The 16,593-nt window shown below is 37.1% G+C and overlaps 2 protein-coding genes across 2 annotated transcripts; one reads left to right on the forward strand and one right to left on the reverse strand.

The window, feature by feature from the left end:
* Window positions 1–1,791: 1,791 nt before the first annotated feature.
* Window positions 1,792–8,950, reverse strand: LOC584812 (40S ribosomal protein S7). Its single transcript, XM_030981950.1, has 6 exons — window positions 8,918–8,950; window positions 6,207–6,307; window positions 5,022–5,093; window positions 3,853–3,996; window positions 3,167–3,382; window positions 1,792–1,968 (listed from the first exon to the last, which is right to left on the reverse strand). The coding sequence occupies exons 2-6, from the start codon at window positions 6,285–6,287 to the stop codon at window positions 1,891–1,893; spliced, it is 591 nt and encodes a 196-aa protein (XP_030837810.1). The 5' UTR covers window positions 6,288–6,307; window positions 8,918–8,950; the 3' UTR covers window positions 1,792–1,890.
* A 287-nt stretch (window positions 8,951–9,237) lies between these two features.
* Window positions 9,238–15,917, forward strand: LOC115918531 (ribonuclease H1-like). Its single transcript, XM_030981954.1, has 6 exons — window positions 9,238–9,423; window positions 11,723–12,039; window positions 13,200–13,351; window positions 14,128–14,215; window positions 14,759–14,883; window positions 15,177–15,917. Exons 1-6 carry the CDS (start codon window positions 9,320–9,322, stop codon window positions 15,270–15,272), a joined length of 882 nt encoding a protein of 293 aa, XP_030837814.1. The 5' UTR covers window positions 9,238–9,319; the 3' UTR covers window positions 15,273–15,917.
* The last annotated feature ends 676 nt before the right edge of the window (window positions 15,918–16,593 follow it).

The raw sequence follows: 16,593 nt of genomic DNA on the forward strand, positions 1-16,593 counted from the left end.
GTGACACAAAGACGTAACTCCATTTTGAGAAAAAGTGGTTTATGTGTCACTGAGCACGTCGAGTCTGTTTCACTAGCTATTGACTTCAATGGGGTGTGGGTTGAAGTCAAGTCTTTGTGTTTCCTGGAAAGCCCACATTTTTATGAACATTTTGATATCAATTTTTGCAAAATATTTGTGTCACTGAACCCTCGATGTATTCCCCACCTCATCTAATATTAACTTGGGTTTATCTATACTTTAGAGCTCAATACTAACTGGTGCCCTACAGACACATTTAAAGATTTAAGCATAGGGTTCATACGTGTACACTCTAAAGAGCTCAATCCAGACCTCATTCCTCCCCCCCCCCCCCCCCCCCCCCCCAAAAAAAAAAAAAAAAAAACTGTCAGTGGAGAGCCCTGAATATCAGAGCAGAAAAAAGAACGGACGATTGAAAGTTTTGAGAAATTCTGATGACATGAATCAGAAGATGGCCTTTTTGAGCATCTCTCCCATTTGATTATAAATACTGAAATGTTATTAATATCCATTTTCTTCATTTTTTGGTCTCTTCTCACAAGCACAATCTCTCAAAGCAAGCCACAGTTAACTCTGCACAACTTGAAGTCAAACTATTTGTGTAACCTTTAACAAAATTCAACTTGTGCAGAGTTAACTGTATTTCATTTTTTCACTTCTTTCAACAAGGGTACATCTCTTGTTAAAGTTGCATATTCTCTCTCTCTCTCTCTCTAACAACAAGATATACAATGTATGTACATGCATCTCTTTCTCTCTCATAATAAATTACAGTGATACCCCTTTTTAAAGATCACAATCGTCATACTCTTACTTCACTCTTCTTATAACATGATAAATGTGTACTGCTGATTTGCTGGCCCTCAATTCTTGGCATTTCATTGTTTGTTTGTTGTTGTTGTTGTTGTGTTTGTTTTTTGTTTGTTTTTTTTTTTTTTTTGGGGGGGGGGGAGGAAGGTTGCCCTGATGTAAAAAAAAAGGCTTTAGTATAACACAAAGGGAATTTATTGGTACCAAGTAGTTTGACACACATCCACTGTACATTTCTCTCCCTCCCTCCTCCCTGCCTCTCTCTAAAAAGTTAACATGTACTAGTCAATTACATGTGATGGAAAGGCGACTTGGAAATCGGGTGGTTTTAAACCCTATGGCCCAAATTCACAAAGGAGGTTTAACTTGATCCATAGTTTAAACCCTCATTTACATAACCCATGGTTTGAAAATTAGCACAAAATAAGAGTACCTTGCCTAGCGCGTCTAATAAATGACTGTGTCGCGCTTGCCTTGCGCTAATTTCGGACCCTGGGTATGTAAATGAAGATTTAAACCATGGGTTTAAATTAAACCTCTTGTGAATTCGGGCCTCTGGGGACAGGACAATTCAGTAGGCATGTTGACAAATCATCAAACATGTAACAACCTTCCTTGGATCATACAAATATCTTGTTTTACCTGGGATAAAATCAATAGGATAGATGGACTGGGACTGGAATACTTTTCTTGAAAGAAAAATTTGTTAGAACAGTTCTTTTTATGAAGGTTCCACTATAAGAACGAAAATTGAAAGGGTTTTTTAACAAAAGCTATGCACTTATTTTTGTGTGTATGGTAAACACCTACATGTATTTTTATTTTCAAAATGTGAATATCAGCATCTTTTCCTAAAATGGGCCAATACCTCTGGGTAATAAATCCTCTTTTAATCCCTCGCATTGATAATACAAGCATATACGGACAGGTAGAGAACAAAAACTAGAAAGAACATTGATGTTTGTTTGCCGAATTTCCGGCCCTGATTTTATTCCATATGCGACAGTGTTCTGATCATTCCCTCGTGGCTTTGTACAAAGTTAATCCTGGCCAGCCTGCTCAAACTGTGAATTCTGGGAACTCAAAGGTGACGTCCTTTCCGGTCAGTTTCTTGTATACGGCACCGTAGGTCTCCGTCTGAAAGGACAAACAGAATATCACAATAATGAAATCAGTTACAGGAATTAGCTCAGACGAGAGAGTATTGGTCATCTTTAGTCCGTTTTTTGCTCACAGCCGAGAGGAATCGACCACTACTTTCACTTTTCTGCGTCAATTAAAGTGATAATCTTAAAGGCATCGTTTAACCATGCTAAATCTGAGATGCACGGCTCTACGTGTTATCAGTGTCTGTGATATGGTGTAATATTGAAGCCCTACAAAAATTGCGCTTAAAAAAGATCAAGAAGTGCCTCAAAAAAGTAAAAATCTTCGAGTGACCTGTTTTACCATACTCGTTTTCCCCAATGGACTGTAGAGTTAAGAAAACGCAAGATTTGGTTTTGATTTCCAATCATAAATATCTTGATAATCAGACAGGCGATCGGTTCCTGACTGACCTTAAGGTTTATAATTATCATTGCAGCATGAGCTAAATCCAGGATTTGTTTCAGAATCTGAGACAAAGTTTCCAGATCCCTTTAATTCATGCACATGCAACGGCATATGAGAATTATTATTTAGAGCCTCTTTATCATTACTACATCAGGTAGCTGATCCAAAATACATTTTCTGCAGGTTTTCGTTCTTTGTTTGATTGAGAACAACCCATATACTACACAATAAACCATTCTGAATCAGAAGAGATGATTCGTTTGACAAAATCAAGAAGTGAATGAAATGAAAAAATAACAGTACTGAAGTTTCAGAATGTCTTTTAGTGCAATTCAGAATCATTTCAAGCTACTTTCCCTTGATTTTGTAAGAGCTCAGAACCTGCTTAAACTTATCTTTAGACTCAATAAAATTTGCTGCCACAAAATGATTGTATTACAACTCTCACCACATCAAATTTTGCAATTTGTGAGGGGTTTCAAGACATAAACGTATATGGTTTTACAATATGGAGGGTTCGGTGACACAAAAACGTAACTCCATATTTTGCCAAAATGAGTATTTGATATCAAAATGTTCATCAAAATGTGGGCTTTCCAGGAAACACAAGGACTTAACTCCAAACAACACCCCACGGAAGTCAATGGCTAGTGAAACAGAGTAAACTCCTTAAGGCCCAAGTGCTTAGTGACACATAAACCACTTTTTCTCAAAATGGCCAACATGGAGTTACGTCTTTGTATCACTGACCCCTCGACACGGGAATAGAGGATTCACCAACCTTGTGCTCAATCTGTGTCTTCTGTCCAACGTCGAGATGGACCTTGATGTTCCTGCTGCCGTCCAGCTTGATGTGAGTACGCTTTCCCACGATCTCTGATGGGTAGACGAGGTCCTCCAGGATGTTGTCGTGGACCATGGTCAAGGTTCGGCTGCGAGGGCGCTTCTGCTTGCTCTTGTTGCGAGACTTCCTTGTTGGCTTGGGCAAGATTCTCCTCTGTCAAGGTTCAGATGAAGAAGGAAATGTTAGCATGCGAAATACAATTCCTAATACAATGCGCCATATCGGGTGCAATATCTGACAGGCTGAAGTTTGCCTTGCCTCATGGGAAATAGTTGACATCACAAAGATAAACGAGGTGCACCATATTGCAAACACAGAGAAATACCTTTTTGCTTTCAGACCACATTCAGTAATGGATATTGAGGTGAAAAAACATTCTTTTAAATTTCTCTTCTGTTTGAGAAAATAAGTTTCTACTGAATGGAAGAACTTCCCTTTGAAACAAGTGTTGTGCTTGGTATCCCCCCAATTATTTTTTTTAATTTAAAAATTTAGTTTTAGGATTTCAGTAAATTCTTGAATTAAGCTCGCATTCTTTGGTGAGTTCCTGCACTGCCTACTGCACTGTCTTTATTTTCCTATTTGATTTAATATCAAGAATGTTTTCACCATTCATGTTTTACCTGAGCGATGAAGAGCACATGCTTGCCGCTGAACTTCTTCTCAAGCTCTCGGACTAGCCTGACCTGGATCTTCTGGAAAGCTTTGAGTTGAGGTACGGGAACCATGACGATGACAGCCTTCCTGCTGTTACCAACATCAATCTCCTGTTAAACATTGGAGTAGAAGAAGGGTAGGGGAAATCATTATAGAGCGGTTCAGAGACCTGTATTACAACATCAATTTAAACATTGGAGTAGAAGGGTAGGGAAATCATTATAGAGCGATTCACAGACCTGTATTACAACATCAATCTCCTATTAAACATTGGAGTAGAAGGGTAGGAGGAATCATTATAGAGCGGTTCAGAGACCTGTATTAAATCTAGAAGGATTTGAGCAAAGGTTCAAGGTACAGAAAGCAGAACACTGACAACATTCTTGCAATAATGTCAACAACACCAATCTCCTGATAAACACTGAATAGGAAAGTAGCACATTTAATAGAGGTGTCACAGTCGGGTCGGTTAAGCACTTGACTGGAAATGTAAAGGTCATGGATTCAGTCTCTGACACAGCACGGCTGTCCTTTTGCGAGGCAGTGATCTACATTTGCCACTCCATACCCAGGAAAGTAAAAAGACTCGGTACAATGACAGAAGCCTACAAAAGTAATAGAACTTGCCATCGCCCTTACGGTGACCATATGATTAGGAATAATCCCCAGGGAGTGGAAATAGTACACACTGTGTGCTTGAATGAATCCCAATAACTGGGGTAATAATATCAGTAAAGTGCTTACAAAGGGTATTCAGTATCAAGCCCTATATATATATCCAGATTTATTATCATTACTATTAATCGAAAGCATCTCAACTGCAGTATCTCAATTGGAGTATGAAAAATGTCACTACTAAACCATCACTCCCACCACCGCCGCCAACCCTAAACAACCAAACCCAGTAACCACCACCACCACCCCCACAATCAGCACCTTTACCACCACCGGCCACCACCACCACCACCACCACCACCATCACCCCTGCACAACCAATACCAGTAACCACCACCACCACCTCCCCTATCAGCACCTTTACCACCACCACCATCACTAACCCCCCCCCCCCCTCCCCCACCACCACATCCCTTTCCCCTTCCCTACCACCACTTCTTCTGCTACCACTTTTTCTTACCTTTGCTCCTGTGATGAAGAGCTCCCTCAACTGTCCTTTGAGTTCTGAGTTGGACTCGAGCTCAATCAAAGCCTACAAATCAAAACAAAACAACCAATTATTTTCTATATAAGACTTCCAAGTGGTACAATAAATCAGTGAAATCCATATCTTTGGATGACTGACCAATGTTGTTTTCGTATTGCTCAGTCATCCGGGAACTTAAACTACCAATATCGATATCTCAAGGAAAAAAAGCCATATTTACTGAGTTAAGTCAAATTTTGTTATTTCACTAGTCAGACTAATATAGATAATAATAATATTGTATGTCTTTGTTTTTGTGTGATAGAGGAATATATTACTCTTGCTAAGACAATATTGGGCGAGTCAAAATATTAGACTCGTCTTTGACTCGCCCAATATTGTCATAGCTTGAGCAATTTATTCTTGTATCACACTCAAGGCCATCCAATATTACATAAATCTTTAACAATGGCACAAATCATGAACAAACGTTGGAAAGTGCAAAAGGAATATAGAAAATTACCATGAAGATTTCTATTAATAAGAAATGTCACCAGTAAACCCCTATTCATTGTTGTTGCACTTAAATAAAGCTAGTTTAGTCTTATGTACACAGATAACCATTTTGCAAGACTTTATCAATGTCTGTACAAGTAAAGAAAGGTCTTCTGTGATATTGATATTGTCCAAAAGCGAAACTTCAGAAGCCATGGTAACTTGGCTACGAATTATTAGAATGGACAGATATGTACATAGGTAGATTGAGGAACTGTATGCATGTATACAATGTGAACAGTGAACACAACAGATAAACAAGTTTGTACAATATACATTTTTAATCTGAAAGACACCAAAAATATTTAAAAAATAAATAATGAACAATAGCTAAACAAAGTAAAATATAGAATTCAATTTTGAAAGTTGCATTTACAAATACTTAGAGGTGTCGTGGTCGAGTCAATACGTCACCGGTCCGCATTTTTTTTCTCCCTCTTTGTGCCGAAATTTATCAGTTTTTAATGCTTTAATACTTTTTTTCTAAAACAAAAGGTTTAAAAAAAAAAAAATTAAAAGCCAACCGTAGATTTCAAGATTTTTGGGTCGGTCGCAGAGGGCAATACAACATATTTTTTTGTTGTTTAGGCCTTAGAGTCTGAAGGACCATACATATGATCTTACCTGTGAAACTGTGAGTTCAAATGGGTCTGCACTTTCGCCCTGAGGCTTGATCACCTTCGCACCTGCATTAAACACCGCCATCTTGGCCTCAAGATGTCACGCTAAAAACAAACAAATGAAATAAAATTGAGGTGATACATCACCAACAATTGCCCTTATTTCATAAAAAAGATGAAGGTTAGATTTGCAAATGGGTTTTAGATTAAGTTTGGGATTAGGGTTACCCTGTGGAGTCCAGGGATAGAGCTTGGTGGTGATTGAAACTACCACGGAGGAATCAACTTTTGTCAAGATCAATAGTATAGTAGCCTAGTTGCAAGTTATTCTCCGAGCTGAATTGGAGGTACGGGTAAGCAAATCGCTAATGTACACAGATAACCATTTTGCAAGACTTTATCAATGTCTGTACAAGTAAAGAAAAGTCTTCTGTGCTTTGATATTGTCTAAAAGCGAAACTTCAGAAGCCATGGTAACTAATTGGCTACAAAGAATTAGAATGGACAGTTAACCAGATATAAACAAAGGTAGATGGAGGAACTGTATGCATGTATACAATGTGAAAGGTGAACACAACAGATGAACAAATTTGTACAATATAAGTTTTAAATCTGAAAGACACCATCAACAAACCCCAAAAGAAAAACATTAAAAAAAAAAAAAATAACAATAGATAAACAAGAGTAAAAAGATAAAATTTAAGTTTTAAAGTTGTATTTAGATCTAGAGGTACTAAGAAAATTGCTCTATCCTAAGGAAAGACCAATTTTCTTTGTGTAAATTTAATGCCAAGCCTGCCTTGGCTCAACTTGGAAATGTGATGGAGCAGATTCCTCCAAAAGATACCTCTTTTTGACTGTTCACTTTGAATATTCACCATCTAGACCTAACCTCATTCTGAGAGTAAGTAAACAAAACCTCATGTGGGTGCCGGAAGGGGCGAGCAGCGTACGCATTTTTGTGGACGATTCATATTTCCGATCCGCGCATTGGCGACACAAAAATGACCCTTGCCCTACAGAGACTTCCATGTTATTAATGAAGAATCCTCAGAAAGACGGACAACCCATAAAAGTGGAAAGACAGTAAAGGAGTATTTTAATACGCAGACTCTGCTTTTCGCATTGCCAACGCGCGGATCTGGAACCCTACATCCACAGAAGAAAAAAACGTCTGCAATCCTTATTTTTTTTAATGTGATTTGTCCATGTTTACGAAGATATCTTTGTTTGTGCGGGCGATCCTCATTTTCGGAACAGCGCTCCTCAACAGTACTGATTTAATAATGACTAAAACTCCACCCCCCCCCCCCAAAAAAAAAAAAAAAAAAAATTTAAATTTAAATTTAAATCTTTTTTTAATTTTTGTCGATTTCTTTTATTTTTTCAATGATCGGCTTTTCTGTTTTCTTTTACTTAAGTTACAGATTTTAGTAGCTCATTGCATTGTCTAGTTAACTTAAGGTTGGATTTCCTTTCAACATGGCCACGACGCATGACTGAGCAAGGCTTAAATTAATCCAAGGCCACCAAGGCCATGGCCGTGGATGCCCTTTTGATTGGCCTCAATGCCCCTCTCATTGGCCTTGGAGATTTTGTGTGCCCTTTCCAATTCTTCCTATTTGTGCTGTAATATAGGAATGTGCCCTACAGAAAAGTGGCCTTGCCCTAAAAATATTGAAATTAAAGGCCTGACTGAGCACAAGACCGAGAGGTGGGTTTAAACTTTGAAATAACTTTAAAACCCCAATTTCACAGAAGAGAGCATAAAGCATCACGAGCATGGCCCTCGCGTACACAGATAACCCGTGGTGCGCGCGCCACGCGTTCCTGATGGGCCCGACCTAGCGCCACGCGTTCTTAAAAAAAAAAAAAAAAAAAAAAAAAATCATTTTTTTTTTTTTTTTTGGTGAAAAATCAGAAAATTCCGGATTTTCTGGCCTTGAAATCCCCCCAAAACAGAATATTCTGAATTATTCGTAAGGGTTGGTAGGTATGGTATTAAAGATTCATCAAATTACTTGTAATCTAGATCTAGATCTAGATCTAGACTAGACAGTAGACTACTTGTAAAAAATAAATTTTAATTTTTAATTTCTTGGCGAGAGGCCTGATCACGAGCATGTTCTCTGCATTCTCCCAGGCTATCCACACCCACAATGTACAGTGTATTATTATATAAAAGTTGGTCCGATCAGACAAAAAAAAACAGTGGCACGACATGCATAAAGCCATGGCCTGGGTCTTGGGGGTAGACTAGCACTATGATTATTTCACTATTATTTGGTGGCATATTTTACGGGAATGCCAGAATTTGTCATATTTACAGGACATTTTGGAATACAAAATAAATGAAATAACACAAAAACTAATACCCTGAGTGCAATTTACTCCAATCCACACCAATCTCCTTGGATTAATATCAATACCACTTCTTCATTTCTACACTCTACTCGGCCGTCTAAAAAAATAAAATACATCGGCATTGCATTGCCCGGTGTGTCTACGGTGGAAATTGTGAGTGATGAATGCAGTGCACCTTCAATAACATCCACATTCATCATCCATAATCAAAATAATTTCCACTATTTTTTCAAGTAATATTGAGGGTAAGAAACATATTAATACGTTTATTCATGTTTTGACCTTTTATTCTTGGTAAAATTTCATATAAAAAGATTTACAATTATCATAGAGGGTTTCGCTACGACTTACAAATGACGGTACTTGGAAAAAGACCGAGGAGACAATTCATATTGATCATCTACTATTTCATTCTTCAAATTGGCAAGTCCGAATCTTTTAAGGCGTTTACTTTATTTTGTTTGCTTTGATGCATTAGTTTTTAAACTTTAAATGACAAATTAATTTTGTATGTTTCATACAAATTACAAAAAACATTTTTTTATAAATATTTGCATTTAATATATTTATTTAATAAAACTACTGGGTGTATTGTTATTCTCTAGTCCCTGATGACATATGTTATATCCTTGAAAAAATATAACAAAAAGTTGCCGAACTAGATGTAACAATTGTTTTGATTGTCAGTCGGGATCTAATTTCGAGTAGTAAATATTTTAAATTACAATGAATCAAGTAACCTAATTAATATTCATGATCCGCAAGGTGCTTTCACTGACCTGCCTTCACGCTAAAAGCATGGGACGTTTTTTCTATGCCGTAGGAAGAGGCAAACAGACGGGAGTCTTTCCAACATGGTAATGTATTGGCCCACCCATTGTCAAATATGATGTAAAACCAGGTGTCAGATATCCATAATCATGACTGAGAGTGAGAGTAGATCTAACTTAGGCCTAATTAATAATAATTCTGTTTTGAATTCTTGATTGAATTAATTTTTTATAAATCTGAAATTAAAAAGACTAGATCTAGATCTAGATCTAAATAAATTTTGACTAGAGGTCTAGGGGTCTAATATTAATATCGTAGACTCTAGAAGCTAGGTCTAACGTTAGACTCTAGCTGGTCTAACAATTATCCGTTTTCTAAAAAAAATTTAGTGGATTCAAATCAAGAGAGTTTGTGATTTCATGTTGTGTGGTATTTCAACTATTTGACAGGGCTGCCAACCTTCGGAAAGAGTTTTGAGTGAGACATTGCGAGGGAGTGAAGCGACCAAGCCCGAGGGGGATGGTGTGGAAGGGGGGTGTCCCCCCTTCCACGGTAGGGAGCTTTTACAATTTTGCAATAGAAATGGTGCAATCTGGTGCATACTTCAACCCTGATTCCACAAATACATAAGGCAGGATTCAAATAGGTTAATTGATTTCATGAAGTACACTGACCTTGAAAAAATACAAACTTCCACATTTGTAAGCGCATTATTCCAAATCAACTGTTTTATAAGCTTAGCAGTTGAACCTCAGACACAGTCACACTCTCAACACACTCTTTTTGGAAACAAATTAAATCAAAATTTCATTCTCAATAGAATACACAGAACATAGTTAGTATATAACTGCCATATCAATTATATACAAGCACCCTTCCAAAATCATTTTTACTCTCGTATAAACGATCGAAACCATGAATTTCAATATTTCAAGACAAGAGTTTAAACTCACCTGTACCGGCTGAAGCCTGAAGTACTGTACCATATGGCCGATCTGGTCGTAGAGGGCTAAAGAGGACGGCCCAGACCCATTATCCGATCGCAAACACTGAGCCACCCGGGCCGGGCCGGGCTGGGGGCCGGGCGCGATGTACAGCGATGACAGGCCATGGCATCGACACTCGCTTGTCGTGTCTCGCACAAAAACCCCGCTTCATAGTAAAGTGACGACGTCACTCGCACACGCAGGATAAGCCAATCGCAATTCACTATCTTGTCTTTGCGCGGCAAACCGAAACCAATTTGCATTGATGTTTTAGCTTTGCGCATGTGTGGTTAAAAAAATGTTGAAACTTTTGGCAGGGATATTGAATATCCGATATAATAGACATTTTTTTTTTTAGTTTCTATTTTTGGGGTTCAGCGTGAGAATTCCTATGATCAGCGTGAGAGCGTGAGAATTGGGTGAATTGCGTAAGACTCACACAGATTGCTTGAGAGTTGGCAGCCCTGTATTTGAGATATTTTAACAAAAATAACAACATAACTTTGGCAAAACTGTTCTAGAGCCGGACTGAGGTAGAGTCTATAGCTCCGCCGCTGTTTGACGCACTGTATGCAGAGACGCCAAGTACAAAGATCGGCAATGCGAACGCGCGTGCAAGGGTATAACACATGTATAAGGTATAGCATTTTTTCAAAATCTAGCGCGCACGTCGTGCGTAAAAGCATTTTCAGACCCTCGAAATGCGTGATGTCACGCCTAATGCGTGATACTTGGTAGCTCTGTGTATGTTTGGTATCATGATTTGTAGCATCATCATTCATCATGGCTTTGGCCAGTTTGCACTTTTAAAAGTCACACTTGGTCTTGGAATAAAAACTTCTGGCATCTCATTCATCTAGGTCCAGCCAAACCGAGCCATTCCCTCCAATCCACTACCCCATACAATGTACTTCAGTCTCTGTACAGATGCGGCCAGCGAAGCCAGACGTAGTCTCGGCAGAATATATCCTTGAACGAAGTATACTGATTTTTTGGTCTAGCATGTTACAGTCCAATGTTGAGATATCAATTATCATGATTAGCTATTAATTATATCCATTCATTATACAGGATTTATCTACATGAGTTTATCCTTTATACCTTGAATACCTTGAATACCAAAGCTTCTGGAAGAAAGCCGTCTCCTGCTGCCAAGCTTCCAGGTCTAACTTCAAAGGGGGGGGGGGGATGTCCCAGCTTCCGGGTCTTGCACCATAGTCATCTTACATCTGTTTCTTGCTTGCTGGGTCATATATTCAGGAATGTCATAATTGGAGTGTCTACTGGAAGAAGGGTGAATTATACTGCTCCTTCTTCCAGTGTTTGTCAAGTCCAGCTTTAAAGCTGTTTTTAAAGCTGTGTTCTGTGCTTTCATATCTTTATTTACTGTTCATTGCAGGGGTGAGTGTGAACTTCAAGTCAAAGGGTTTCCTGGGGCCAAGTTCAAGAAATTTGGGACGGAAGCGGAGGCTTGGGACTTTGTGGAAGCAACAAATGACTGCAGCTCTGCACCAAAATCATGCAGCTCTGCACCAAAACCATGGAGCTCTTTTCTGGCAAAAGGTGTCTCTTCAACTGCTTCTAGTTCCAAACGGTCTTACTCCGCTGCTCCTCTTAAGCGTTTGTATTCAACAGACTCGGTAGACCCATCACTTAAAAAGAAACGACGTACTGCATCAGCCTCAACAGCACCATCAACTTCTGGATACTCTAGTGGTAAGCAGTTGATTTTCTTCTTCACAGGGCAAGAAAAGTCATCAAATATTATCTGGTCTTCAGTTGGCACACTTAAAGGCCTAATTAGAGGATGAGGTTACTCTTAAATATTCATTGAATATTGTCAATGTCATTAAATTTTCAGGTTTCTATGATGAAAGTTTTTTTGTTTTTTTTTGAGAGAGAGTGTATATTCTCATTGTGATAACTGACTATCGTTATTCAATTTCAAAGTTTAGTGCATTGATAACTTCCATCTACATAATAAACTCCTAAATGCTGTAGTCTGGCTATTATATTTATTATGTCGAGTCAAAGGTTTCTAGCTTAAAGTTAAAACCCTTGTAAGGTTTTGGTAAACCGACCCCCCCCCCCCCCACCCCTAAGAAAAAACAATCACTATATTTCCTTAATTGGTGAGTAGCAGGATGTTTACCATTCAAAACTGATATGATTTTCTTTTTTTCACCAGTGTAATTAAAAGAGGAAAACAAAAAACGATGATAATAATAATAATAATAATGAACATCGATATTATAAAAAAATACACCCTGACAAGTATGCAAATTTCTATGTTCTTTTCTTAAAGGGGAAGTCCACCCTGAAATTAAGTTAGTTTTAATAGGAGTAGAAAAATGAGAGAAACAAGTCAGTGAAAGTTTGAGTAAATTCCGATTAAAAATAAGGAAGTTAGGATTTTTGAAGTTGTGATCAATCAAACACAAATTGGCAACTCTATGACGTATCATGCGAGCTCAACTTCCATTTGCTCAGTACTAAAAAAATCTAAAATTTTCGTTTTCCCTCAAGAAAAATTTCAACCATACATGCACCCTAAATAAAATAATTGCAAATATGTTTCTATACTCCCCCTGCAAGGAACAAATATATATTCCATCATCAATAACGAAGAAAACATGATTTTATGGAATATTATGCACAAAGCAAATGAAGGAGAGCTCGTATAATAAGTCACAGAGTTGCCAATTTGTATTTGATTGATCACAACTTCAATAATTCATAACTTTCTTATTTTCATTCAGAATTTGCTCAAACTTTCACTCACCTGATTTTCTTATTATTCTGCCTCTATCGAAACAAACTTATTTTGGGGGTGGACTTTCCCTTTAAATTTCTTTTTGATTTTGTTTTATGATCAGACAATCTGGTAGTGTATACAGATGGAGCGTGCAGTCATAATGGATTCAGTGGAGCAAAGGCAGGATTAGGAGTTTACTGGGGTGATAATCATCCGCTCAATACCAGCGCTAGATTAGAAGGAAAACAGACCAATCAGAGAGCAGAGCTTACAGTAAGAAAAAAACTTTTTTTTTTTTCTTCAAAATTGTATGTACTATTTTTATGTCTTTTTCCACATTACTTTTAATTTGGCTTAGAATTCCTCATAGTCTATGCTCTCCCTCTCTCCCTCTCTCTCTCTCTCTCTCTCTCTCTCTCTCTTTCTCTCTTTCTCTCTTCCTTCTTCCTTCCTCCTCCACCTCCCCTATTCTCTCTCTCTCTCTCTGTAGCTCTCTGCCATTCACTCTCTATCTCTTCCTCTTTCTGTGTATTGCTTCTCTCTTCTTTTGTCTTCAATTTTCCCCATTATTGAATGATATATGACAAGAAAAGGGTATCAAACACATGTTTAAAGATAAAGGTGAGTTCTGGTCAACCGATTGCATTGTGAGAAAAAAAGTGTGGAATGGATCAGAAAAAGTTGATCATGTAGCATGTAAGCATTGGTGTGTACTGCAAAGTTCCGGAGTCATCAAAATCATAATAAATTTGGCCCAGTCTTGGTGAAGTAACAAGCACGGTACACAGAAAGATGTATATGGGACTACACAAATGGTGTCGAGGCTACTAACCTTGGTTTCCTAATCTATCTATGCCCCAGGATCTATGCTCATTACTCGGCCAGTACACATTTTCTACCAAAATCGTTTGGCAAATGACATTTATTTGTAATCTTGAACATTCAGTGTAAGTTTTGTTTGATTCTGTGAGAATTTTTTTTTTTTTTTTTTTTTTTTTTTTTTTTTACCAGAACTCACCTTTATCTTTAACCTCTTTTCCCCCATGTAGGCAGCCTTGAGAGCACTAGAACAGATCAATGAACACCATAAAAGAAGGAAAGTGACATTATACACAGACAGCAAATACACAATCAACTGTAAGTATCATTTGTTCAACTTCCTTTTTCCCACACAATTATTTTATCTCGTTGTCTTTTTAAACTATCTTGAATACAAATGTGAGAAAGATATATGTCTACCAGTTTGTGGACCATTTCTCTCTCTGTCTCTCTCTCTCTCTCTCTCTCTCTCTCCCTCTTTCTCTCTCTTTCTCTCTCTCTTTCAATTAAACAATTCTATAAAGTTAATGTCTGCAGTAATTTAGACATTACAACACAAATGCATTTAAATACTATGAGTACTACTTATGACATTCACTGAATGTGGAAAAATTTTGAGGGTTAAATTACTACCGTAGCCATGGGATATGCCTGTGAGCAATCAAGCAAATCATTATTGTTTCATTTGATGTATTTCAGCAAAAGCCATTCTCTTTACCATCTTAAAATTGTGTTTTATACATAGTGAAAGAAATGTGTAACTTTTGTCTTGAATATCTCTTTTAGTATGTTTCCCTATATGATTATAAGCTTTTCTGTTACCTAAAGCTTTCTTGCATTTTCCTTTTATTGCTATAAAAGGTGTTACAGATTGGATTCACCGATGGAAAAAGAATGGCTGGAAGACGGCACAGAAGACTGATGTCATTAATAAAGAAGATCTGGTCAAATTAGATAAACTCAACAGAGAACTCGATGTCAAATGGGTGAGAACAAAACAAAATTTGTTCTTTTTAATGAGACACAGATTAGCTAGATAAACTCAACAGAAAAACTGGATATCAAATGGATTAGAAAACAAGTATATTTATTCAACCTGAAGAAGCAGATTAAATTTGAGAGAGAAATTGATATCAAGTTGATTATGAGAAAACAAAATCACTTCTTTCATATGATAATATCTAGACAAACTGAACAGGGAATTGGATAGTAAATTGATGAAAGATAAAAGACACAGTTACATATACTTTAATTATTCTTTTGATGTATTATTTGACAGGAATATGTCCCAGGTCACAAGAACGTGTATGGAAACGAGAGAGCAGACAAACTGGCCAGAGAGGGCGCTGCACAACCCTTGCTGGGAAACTCATGATGATATAAGATAACTCAAAAGAAAATATATTTGATGATCAGGATATCTAAAGATTATTTATTTTGCGTTACTGTTCTTTCAACTTAGTAGAGTATTAAACATGAATTGTGATGTAATACTCAAAAGAGAGGTTTGAAATGCAGTATTTGAGTTGAAGAAATGAATCCTAAGAGGAAAATGTGTCAAGACTTTATTTTCAATGAAAGTTAGTTTTTATAACAATTTCACTACCAAGAAGCATGAAAAATGGGCTTTACTTCGAGAAAAAAATCCGCAAAAATGACCCTTTAAAATGGGTAGGGGTTTTGAGGCTTCAGCACCTCCGAGCTGTGAATGTAAATCTCTATGTTTATACACAGTTCATGCATTCTGCTCATTGCTTTTGTCTTTACAAACGATTTTGGTGACGTGGTTTTCATTTAGATTAATAAAAGCCAGTAAAACATCAACATCAAAAGCAGCTAAGAGAGCCCTGTAAATTCCTTGACCAGTTTGATGAACTGAAACTTGCCTTAATTTGCCATTTTGTTAGCTCTTCTTTTCTTTTCTTTTTCTCGACAGCAAAACAACATTTTAATGAGAAGAGTTTTGAGCATCATTATTCACTTGACATACGTAGATATATTAAATAAACTGGAAAAAAAATTGTAGAATGCAAGCAGTTTGGATTTGCATATGTTTTTGTTAGCTCTTCTTGTAAATGATATCTGTTTTATGTTTGTTTTGCTTTTAAATACTTAAAGGGAAGTCCAACCTGATATTAAGATGGTTTAAATAAAAAGCAGAAAAATGAGAGAAATGATTTTAATAGTGAAAGTATAAGAAATATCCGATTAAAAATAGGAAAGTTATAAACTTTCAAAGTCGTCAGCAGTGAAAAACAAATTGGCAACATTTTTTTCTCTAGGGAAATTATACATTTGTTGGGGGTACAGAGGTTAAATGGGAGGGTACCTTGCAAGAGAAATCACAGAGTTTCCAAATTGTGTCTGATTGATTACACCTTTAAAATTGATGACTTTATTATAAATCTTCTTTTCTTTTGCCTTTTCTGCTTCTATTAATTATAATCCTTTTGTCAGAATGTCATTGAAAACAAGAATTGAATTGAATTTTATAATCTTGAAATTACACGTAGTTCCTCTGCCCCCCCCCCCCCCCCAAAAAAAAAAAGGGGGTGTGGTCACATGTTTCAGCTCTTGGTTGACAGATTTTATTTAGATGATGAGAAAAAATATCTTTTCAATTTTCATAGATTATGATTAATTCAGTAGCTGTATTTTTTTCTCTAAAATATATCCATGTACTTCAACATTTACGT

Source organism: Strongylocentrotus purpuratus, unplaced genomic scaffold, assembly GCF_000002235.5.
Source record: "Strongylocentrotus purpuratus isolate Spur 01 unplaced genomic scaffold, Spur_5.0 spur5_contig_823, whole genome shotgun sequence".
Taxonomy (NCBI): Eukaryota; Metazoa; Echinodermata; class Echinoidea; order Camarodonta; family Strongylocentrotidae; genus Strongylocentrotus; species Strongylocentrotus purpuratus.